This window comes from Pyrgilauda ruficollis, unplaced genomic scaffold, assembly GCF_017590135.1.
Source record: "Pyrgilauda ruficollis isolate IOZ18807 unplaced genomic scaffold, ASM1759013v1 scaffold106, whole genome shotgun sequence".
Classification (NCBI taxonomy): Eukaryota; Metazoa; Chordata; class Aves; order Passeriformes; family Passeridae; genus Pyrgilauda; species Pyrgilauda ruficollis.
Genome location: NW_024508766.1, coordinates 1462232 through 1472653, shown reverse-complemented (window position 1 = coordinate 1472653; position 10422 = coordinate 1462232). Strand labels below are relative to the sequence as shown.

General features: G+C 43.7%; 1 protein-coding gene across 2 annotated transcripts in view; it reads left to right on the top strand.

Moving 5' to 3' along the window:
• Positions 1 to 1751: 1751 nt before the first annotated feature.
• IDUA (alpha-L-iduronidase) overlaps positions 1752 to 10422 on the top strand; it is a 46188-nt gene continuing 37517 nt past the window's right edge. The window contains exons 1-2 of one of the 2 annotated variants that reach the window (XM_041470780.1): positions 1752 to 2158; positions 5316 to 5438. In XM_041470780.1, the coding sequence (XP_041326714.1) occupies positions 2034 to 2158; positions 5316 to 5438 (248 nt within the window). In that variant the 5' untranslated portion in view covers positions 1752 to 2033. Of the gene's footprint in view, positions 2159 to 5297; positions 5439 to 10422 lie in introns of both variants that reach the window. The other variant, XM_041470769.1, reaches the window with a different exon arrangement.

The following is a 10422-nucleotide window of genomic DNA, read 5'->3' as shown; positions in this document are numbered from 1 at the left end:
TTAGCAGTGGTTTTACTTCGCTTCTGTCACCCAAGCTCAGGCCTGGTGTGGCCCGTGTGCTACATGTAGCACTTGCCCATGCCTTAAGTTGTAGAAAACAAGGGGGGGTTCTCTTTAGCCCCTACCACAATCTCTGAGAAGGACCTTCCTGGAAATGCTCTGGAGATCATGTTCTTGTCAGACTCCCAGGGAAGAGACTTTCCTGAAGCGCTGAGAGAAACTTCTCTAAAATGTCAACACGGCACCATTTTACATCCATGGTGTTTCAGGAGTTTCTACAACATGCCTGAGGACAGCCAAAGTTTCCTGGCCAAAAAGAGCATAGCATTGGTTTGACATCTTGTCTTCCAGATTGGACTTTGAAATCAGCCAAACTGAACGCAACAGTTCTGTTTTAACAGTCTCTGAGGAAAAGTCAGCTTGGTCTCCAAGCGTCAAGCCTTCCTGATGCCAAAGGAAAGGTCCGTGGTAGAACCTATGGGCTTCAGGGGATTTCTCCCTTGAAAACAACTTTTTGCTTAAATTTTTGTCCAAGTCTGATTGGGAGGGAGCTGTTGGTTCCTCTGCAAGGGATTGTTTCCATGTCTATCACAGATAGGTGCTCAAACCGCTGGCATCTTGTGCTGGCCTCACAATGAACCTTCCCCACTTACAGACAGAGAGGTGCAGGGTTGGTGTTAATAAGCAAAAAATCAGAGTACGGTGTTTGGTTGTCAGGTGTTAATCTCTTCCAGTCTATCCCTCTCAAGGGAAAGCTGACAAAAAAGCCAGCTTAAGTGAGTGCAAGGACCTCCCCTCATGGATCACCCTTTCCAACTGGCAAAATGCCATCAGCCCTCACTGAAGCCCAGATAGCAGCACTCACCCAAAGGCAGCTGTTGTCCCAGCTCAAGGTGCAGCTGGTGGCATAGAACTGGAAGGCTTAACAAGATTCCTGAAGGCACAACAGGTAAAAAAGAATGGTCCTGAAGACAAGAGTCAGGAAAAATGGTATACACCTCAGGTATACATGGTAGCAAATAAGCATTTAGAGAATCAAGCTGCAGGCTGTGTGTGATAAAGCAGAACACTTAAAACTCTTCATAGAATCATGGAATCCTAGAATGTTAAGGGTTGGAAGGGACCTTCAGGATCATCTAGTCCAAACATCCCCCTGCCATGGGTGGGGACGCATCCCACTGGACCGGGTTGCTCAAGACCTTGTCCAGCCTGGCTTTGAACAGTGCCAGGGGGCATACACAATCTCCCTGGGCAACTTGTTCCAGCATCCCAGCACCTCCACAGTAAATAATTTCTTCCCAATAACTAAGCTACATTTCTCCTCTCAGTTTGTATTTGTTATTCTCTACAACTGAACAGCCACGACTTTCTTAGCCTTTGTGAGGGAAGTTCTTCAGTCGCCTTGTAAACTTCACGGCCCTTTTCTGGACTCGCTCCAACAAGTCCACGTCCTTCCTGTAGTGGATGCCAGAGCCGGATGCAGCACGGATCCAGGTGGAGTCTGACCAGAGGGGAGCAAAGGGGCTCAAAATCCCCCCTCTCACTCTGCTGCCCACGCTGATTTGGAGGCAGCCAAGGATGCGGCTGGCTTTCTGGGCTGAGAACGCACACTCCTCTTTGACATACTGAGATCAATAAATTGGTTTACACGTAGCCAGCGGACACAGCTCCCACCCTGTCCCTACGCTTTTCCGGGGAAGGAGGGCGGTTCCGCTCCCGTCACCGCGGCCTTCCCGGGCCTGGCACAGGGAGCGCGGGCGTGGCGGCGCGCACCGCCCCCGTGTGGGGCGCGGGTGAGCCGCAGCCGCCGCCGCCCGTCCCGCGGCACCGCCGGCGGGAGAGTCCCGGGCACCGGCGGCGCCGGGACAGCGGCCACAGCGCTGCGGCTCGGGAGCAGCGCGGAGGGCAGGAGGCCCCCCCGGGCCGCGGGGCTCCGCGGGACGGGGGCCTCGGGGCCCCTGGGCGTGCCCTGGCGCGTCGGCAGCGGGCGGCGGCGGGGCCCCGCTCCCCGGCCCCGCGGCCCTCGCGGCGCCATGGGGCCGCTGCTGTGGCTGCTGCTGGTGCCGCTGGGCGCGGGCTCCGCGGCGTACGAGGTGTACGTGGATGCCCGGCGAGCCGAGCGGCCCCTGCAGCACTTTTGGAGGAGCACTGGCTTCTGGTAAGCGCGCGCCGCCCGGCTCCGGGCCCCGAGCCGCGGGGCAGAGGCTCTTCGGCCCTCGCCTCGGCCGCATCCCGCCCTCTCGAACCCCAGGGCGTGAGGACGCTGGCTTTCCCGAGGCTTGCTGCTGTGGGATCAGAGGGCTGTTGCTGCCCCTTGTTGCTTAGCCTGGTGCTGGACCAGGTCCGCAGTGTAGGGCGGGATGTTGGATGTGGCCAGTTAATGAGAACTGGACAAAAAATAGGCCTCATCTCCCCTTCTCTGACTTGCTTTCTTGCCCCTTCGAACATGTAAAGTCCATCTTCTTCCCCACCGCAGTACATATGTTGATACTCAGAAGTCATTTCCCTTTACTTTTCAGTGTTTCCATTGCCAAAACCCCTAAAGGGCCCCAGGAAAAACTTCTGAGAGTTCTAGTACTACCAAACAAAAGACTGATAGTTCTAGGAGTTTGTTCTTCTTGACAGACGTTTTCCAGATGCACCACCAGATGCAGCCAGTGGGTCAAGTTGACCCAAGCTAGGGGGAAGGCGGTGACCATGCAGAAATTCCTGTATTCTGGTCGTGCTTTGCTTCTGGGAGAAAGCATCGTCTTGCTCAGCTAACTGGGATTGGAACGGCCTTTAAGTTTTGTAAGACTACTAAAAGTTTTTGCAGGCAGGAAAGCAAGAGATGGTATATTCCACTGCTATGCTTGTGTCTTATTCTAAAGTGATTATGATCTACTTCATTTAGGCATACAGTGGGTTAAGTAACACTTACGTGGAAAAGAGTTGCAATAGGGATGGAATGAGCATGTGCTTTGGAAAAAGGACTTCATGCACATTTTTTGTATAATGCATAAAGGTTCCCTAGGAAAAACTTAGAAGATTTTTCTTTAGGTTTCCAAGGGGGGAGGAACAGAACAGGACCTAAAATACGTTCTGGTGAAGAGAAACATTGGGGCTTTCAGGATTTTTTCTTCTTTCTTTTTTTTTTTTTTTTTTTTTTTTGTTTGGTTTTTTGTTTTAAATTTTTCTTGCAATGTTAGGAAACATTAATGAAAATTGCCTTAAAAATAGTATGTTTAGCCAATTTAAACTGTGGCCTATGAAACACTCATGGTTTTAATTGTGTGAAAAACTTTGGAAAGCTGCAAACATGAAAGACGTGTGAAGGACAGACAGAGTAGCAGAGGCAGAGGCTATCCATGGGTCAGCAGTTACTCTTTTATAACACTTGGCCAGCACTAGTATTTCTGAAAATCCCTTAAAAGCTCTTGCAGTGGCACAAGTGAGTTCCAGCTGCTAAAGCTTCTTTTTTGGGCAAGTGTCCAGCTGTGGATCAGCAGCTGAGAAAACCTGGGAGCAAGGCTTGAAGTTCTTTTGGATGTTCACTTTTGGATGTTCACTCAGAACAGGAAAGGACAAATACTGATAGCACCACTAACAAACACGCACTCTGTCAGCTTTCTTTTGTGTCCCATCACAGTTTCTGCAAGATTTCTCTAACAGGGTGTGAATTTCAGAATGTTTATTCAACATGGACTAAGCAAAAAGAATTGTCTTCGCCACTACTGAATGGAAGCCAGTTTGAATTTCAGAGTAGTAGTTAAAGCATTCCATCAGAATCTGATCGTTGACACTGTCCTTATTTACTGGAACAATTAAAAAGACCCAAATGGCTGATACATTGTTAGTAAGAATGGAACTGGTAATTTCTCAGTATTAGAAAGTCTCACTTGTGTGACTTGAAGCTTAGGGAGATGGTTTTCAAGTGCCTTGTGTGCTGGTGAAACTGCAGAGGGGCTCACAGTGTACTGGTTGATTTGTAATAAGCATTATAAATGGATGTGGTTTGTGTAAAGACTTGAACTTTCAGGTAAAGATGCAGGAGATGGGGTAATAGGTCAGCAGTATCTCTGTTGTGTGAAGTTCTTTTCCAGGTGGGATCAGGCGTTTCTTCCTTTGTACACAGACGGTTATACAGTAAGAGATTCATTCATTAGTGCCCTTGGTAGTGGGATGATTATATGGATGGGTACAGACTAGGCAAGGATGACATAAATGACTCTTCCCAGCAGAGTTACAGTTAGCACAAGTCTGGTCGATATCACAGGAGACAGACTACAACAAGCAAGGCATAGGCTACAACAGTTTTTGACTTAAACAGTTTGTGTATAGCGTGTAGTTAGAGCACAGGTCATCTCTTGCTGCAGTGTGAAAATACATGGATGTATTTTACCAAGACTGAGGGACAGTGTTGTTTTATCCTTTTTCTCATAAAAAAAATGCTTTATCATTCAGAATGTGCACAATATGAGGAGGCTTAATTAAAGTCCCTAAGGATGCCCAGACCTAGTGAACCATGCAGCATTCTAAGTTGCTGACTTGTGAAGGGTGGGGTTGAGACCTCCATCTTGCCGTATTTATCTGTGGAGACTGGAATAACAGAAATTTGCCAGTGTAATTTTGATTTCAGTGGAATAAGTGGATATCAAAGTCAAGTTGATATGATTGTTGCTGTATAGCCCTGAGCCTGTTAAACTGCTTGCAGAATCAAACATAGAAACCTCAGATTGCACACTCCTGTGCTTTCTAATGCTTAAGGGTTAGCTGAACATGGCTGAAGAATACGAAGGCTCTGAGCATCTAATTCCACTTCAAAAAAGTGTAATAGCATCCACAGCAGAGAAAGAATTGATGTCATTGCATCAATTTCGTCAAGAAGGTCAAGCCCATATTTTTCTTATGTCAGATGTCAGCATGTCTGACTTCCACTGTAAAGCCTTAAAGACAGTGAGCTCCTTTATGGTTAGTTACTCAGAGACAAGGCAACTATCAATGTATGTTTTCCTCTGGCCATTGTTGCCTGAGATCGCTGGCTGTGCAGCAGTGACTGCAGGCAAGGTTTTCCTTTGGGCAAAGGTGCTCAAAGGTGCTGAGATGCACCCAGGTTGTATTCTACTTTGCCAAACAATGTGTATAGCCAGTTGGTCCCAAATAACCTGCAACTCCGTTTTGCTTTTGTCTCATGTTAGGCAGTGCTTCTCGTGCCATGTAAGGTGGTATAGGTATGTAGCATAGGAATCTTTGCATGCCCAGTGAAGCTGTTATTTAATATTTCAATGTGTTTCTTTTCTGTCCATCTTTTCCTGAAGCCCTCCTTTACCTCACAGCCGTGCTGACCTGTTTGACCTGAGCAAAGACCAAGAGCTGAACCTTGCCTACATTTCTTCTGTTCCACATGGCGGCATTGAACAAGTTCGGATTCACTGGTTACTGGAATTAGTTGCTCTTAGGTAAGCAAATACCTCAAGTCAAAGTCTAGGAAAATGTGACACACTAAAGGGTCCAACAGGTGCTCACTTTGATGTTTATCTTAGCCGAATTGCAAGCTGTGCGTATCTTTGCTTCTGTGGAAGTCAGCTAAGTTCCAACAGATGTGAATAATTCAGGACTTTTAAGAGATGAGGAAAGACAGTTTCTACTGAGAAGCTGAGGGATTAGAAAGATGGCTTACTTTTTAGTCCTTTAATGTAGGAGATGTGATACAGCAAAAAAGTCCAACAGAGGTTGGTATGAGCCTAACTTACTGAGAGGTCCAAATGAAAGCTGCCACTAATCCTTCTGCCTATTTTAGAAGTTACTTTTTGCCTCCTGAAGCCACGTGTGCACTGCATTAATTGACAGGTAGTGAGAATTAAAACAGGCTAGATTCGGGTAATACCAGTAAATACCCTGTTCCAAAAGGTTTTATATACAAAATGGCATTTTTAGTTTTAGGGAAATATATGTCAGACTTTAGGAGAACACTTGGAATTCATTGCCTTTCAAGTCCCTTTTAACTCAGCTTGAACAAACTCCTATCAAGATGCCTAGTAGGAACAGCCAAATAGCCAGATGCCTAGAGCAGGAGCAATTTGGTCTGTGAAGACAGACAAACCATAAAAACCCTATGAAAAATTGTAATAGCTCTTAAAAGTTCTGCCTGGCTCAGACTCTTGCTGTGCTGAGCACATTTACAGTCCACATTGTAGCATCTACTGTCCTAGACAGAGAAGAATGGGAATTTACCACTATGGGGAAGCAACAGGGAAGGAGAGCTCAGACTCTGAAAATGGCATGTGAGCAGAGCAGTAGGGAGTTTCAGAGTGTGCATTAGGAGCAGAATTTTTCTTCCTCGATATTAAGGTGTGCTTATGTATGTTACTTTTTTTAGGAAGGTGGTCATAAGTCCTGCACACAGGTAAGTATTGCATCAGTATCCCAGGGTAGTCTCTGTTTGTTAGTTCATCCGTGAGCGTAGTAGGTAACAGAGCTGCTCGCTCTATTATTTTCCTCTGGAAGTTTCCACTAAACACCCTTTCCTGTGTGTTTCTCCGTCTCTTACTGGACTGTGGAATATGTTCTCTTGGAGTGAACCAGTGTCAAGGACAACCATCACTGCTCACCACTTCTGGAGTCCCTGTCTTAGAGGTTTCTCCTGGGAGGTGGATTGGGTCTTTCAGGTTTCTGTAATCAATTCACTTAAGAAAAATCAATGAGTACCTTTGGAAAGAAAGTAGCCACGTCTACACTTGGAGCCCAGAATCCCTTCTGGCAGCCTCTCTTAGCTATGCCATTGTGTTGAATTGAGCTTTCCACATGACTGAGGGAGAGGAATGCATCTGTTATGGATTCTGCTCAACCTTTGTGGGGATTGAGCCACCAAGCCTTTTAAAAATAGCAGGATACAATCCTTGACACAATTACAATTCTAGGACCATGGAAATGTAGCAATCAGTCAAGAAGTTCTCAAGAAAGCTGTAGTGTCTCAAAGGTAAGAAGATTCTACCTTACCAGCCTCAGTCTTTTGCCCACTTTTGACATGTAGAAATTAGAAACTGCTACGGTTTAGAACCAAGCTAAAACTTCTCATTTTGCAAAAAAATGCGCATTTGTCAGGGACAAGAAGATGTGTAAGTTGTGAGAAGACAACCAGTGGACTAAGTGTCAGCACTTTTAGAAGGGGAAGGAGCATGGAGACTGCAGACAAACATTGGGACTGAAAAAATCAACAGGACCAGGAATGCAATTCTGAGCAGAGAAGTTCAGTGCTGATGTGTAATTTTGTGTATGTGTAAATCTCTTCCTGAACCAGTGATTTCCAGAAGGATGTAAAGAGGCTCTGAGTGCCACCATCTGAGTGTAGAACTGTGTTATGTCATGGGGATCATAAGTAGAGAACACTCCTTGGAATGTAGAGATGGGCACTTGACTGAAGAAGAGCACTTAGAAAAAACTGAGGACCTCTGTGGAAGTCCAGCAGATAGAGGCTTTGGTGGCTTTTCACAGCTGCCACCGTCTGTAAAAAAGGTTCCATAAATGTTTCTGCCAAGAAATACATGTGCTCAAATAAAAGACTGCCACCTTCCCCTTCTCACTTCTGTATGGTCTTTCTCATTATGTTTTTTACTCCCCCGATACCAACTGCATCCCTTTATTTTAACTTTTTTTAGTACAGCAAGCTCCCCTCTTGGTCTTTGTTTGGAGTCAGCCCATTATTTTGCCACTTGTGAAAGGATACCACAAGGCAAACTGTTTTCAAAGAGCTCCTAGTTTTATTTTCCAACCAGTAAAATACATTTGTCTCTTGGTCTTGTGACACAGGAATATTCATGATTGTGGGGAAATCCAGGATGTCTTTCATGGACTGGACAGTTCCCAGGTTGTTGGTTACCAGTGCCAGTAAACAGAGCTCTTTTGACACCTAGCCCACACATTCTGGCCATGCTTCACTAGTCAACAAGACAGGACACTTTGAGCTGAAAACTCCGGCTCTTTGCCCAGTTCCAAGGGACACAGTCCACAATAAGAATCCTTTTCCATTTTTATGTAGCAGTACTAAGATCTGTTGGATACATGATACATGGTAAACCACAAGGCAACACAGTGAACAAAAATACAGTCAACCTATATGAAGCATATAACATTTCTTAAAAGGCATATAATGGTTTTTATTTCAATATTAGTATTAACCTAGTTGGAATTACCAGCCTATCCCCTGCTCCTCTCCAAGACATGATAGCTAATTTCTGGTAAACTAGGAGAGAAGAGAATCAGTAGTTTTTGTTAATTTTCAGTCTTCATATTTTTAATCTTAGTATAACTCAGTATAGCAAACATAGATGTACCAGAAAAAGGCTTGCTTTTTTAGTTTCCTTTTACATACTTCTTAGAAATAATTCACAGTCTGCCAGCATCCCTACATCATAGCACTGAAGCTGTTTCCATGCTGTGTTTGACAATGTCCAGCAGCACAGTTGATTGTGAGCCAGCTCTGCCAGTAAAACCAAAACAGGAAATTGTTCTTACAGTTTCTTGGGACCAATAGTTTCTTTCTTCATATGTAAATTCTAAAGTTTACCTTCTCTTTTATGTGTAGTCAAGTTGCTTTACTTAGGTATCCTTTGGTACCAATGTAAAATAAATATAGTGGAAAAGAGACTTCCCACTCTTACTTTCTTATCCTCTTTATTATTCTCCAGAGACTCTTGCAAGGATGCACCTTCCACTGGAATTTCTCTTTCTGTTTTTTTTTTGTTTGTTTGTTTGTTTTTTTTTTTTTTTTTTTTTTGTTGCGTTTTTTTTTTTTTTTTTTTTTTTTTTTTTTTTTTTTTTTTTTTTTTTTTTTTTTTTTTTTTTTTTTTTTTTTTTTTTTTTTTTGGTTTTTTTTGTCTTTTAAAATGAGGTTAATCTAGAGCTAAGGGTATCTTTGCATTTTTTTTTCTGTGTGTTCTATGTTGATAGCTGGATCCATAAAGCTAAAAAAAGTGTAGATTGGTAGGATGTTTTATTTGACTTCCAATGACAGCTTGTTTTAGCACAGTGTCCTAAGAGTGTCTGTATTGATACTGTCTAGTAGTAACTCTTATAATTTGCCTTGTTAGGCCCAAACAGGACCTTAAAAAGAGGTATTCCCTGATCAAATAATGGTTACAAACAAAATCAGGTACTAAACAGAATTGTCCTTGGGCCTTGCTTACTTTCTTTTAGAACAGAAAGAAGCTAATCATACCAAGTCAGCAATTTAAATAATAATGTGGATTGTTTTATGACAGGAAAATACTGCTAATGATCAATCCTTTAATCTCGTGTCAGATGCTTCTGTCAGGTTTTGCTGCTTTACCAGTACTGTCAGCATGCAGCTGATAGGCTGCCTTCGTAATGAGTGCCTGAAAATGCCAGCATTGAATAACCTGATACTGTGCAAATCATAGTCCTGGTGAAGATAATTTTTGGTCTTTTGGAAGTGCACTGCTTTTCCTCTAAGGAAATACTTGTTTCTGAGAGCCAGACAGGCTCTGGGGCACCTAGAGAGCTTCAGTTTGACTGTTTTTTCATTCAGTGACCTAAAAAGTTGAAATGAGTAAGTCATATGATGTGTTGAATTGACTTTTTTTTTTTTTAATGGGATGGTAAAGAAATGGCTTCTGTATATATGGAACCTATTTCTAGAGTCTGTTAGTTTGGAGAGGCACAGCTGTGATAGAATTTCCTACCATGCTTTGTGGCGTGTGAACCTGACATGAAAAAGGAGAGAGACTGCAGGTAATTATAAACTTGAGTATGAAACAGAATATTCTGCCCATGCCATGGGCCGGAGCACTGCATACTGTGTTACAATCAAAATCCAAGTCTATTCTTATTTGTGAGGAGAGAACGTACATATACAACAATACAACTGATGACATAAAAGCATAATGAACAGCAGTTAATGCAAATTATTATAGAAAGTAACCAGCCCCAGAAAACATGGTCTAGTAGGCCTCAAATCTCAAAGATTAGTATGATAGGAAGAAAACACCAAGGAAACAAAACCCCCACAACATCTATAGTATGTACAAACAGTGGGGACAGTTTTTCAGCATAGCGGGATGCACAAGTTACAAAGCATTGCTCCGTTTACTTGACCCATGTATATTGTAATACTTCATTAGCGTTGCATCAGAGAAGACCAGCCAGGCAGTTCTGACTGATCCATCAATCCCCTTCAAGAAAACTTGCAGAGTTACCTTCCCACCCTACCCTTATTTTCTTTGAACCCAGGCAGGCATTTGTAGGAAGATAGTGATGTGCTGCATCACGGCTCTGAGGTTTTATGTTTGATGGTCCTTATGTATCCCTGAATTATAGTTGCTTCTGTCTACCAAAGGCAACTTATTTTACAGGATGCAAACTAGCTGGGTAGCTGCCAATTAAAGCCATTCATTTTTTTTTAATCCTGTTTATCCTTTTACTAGT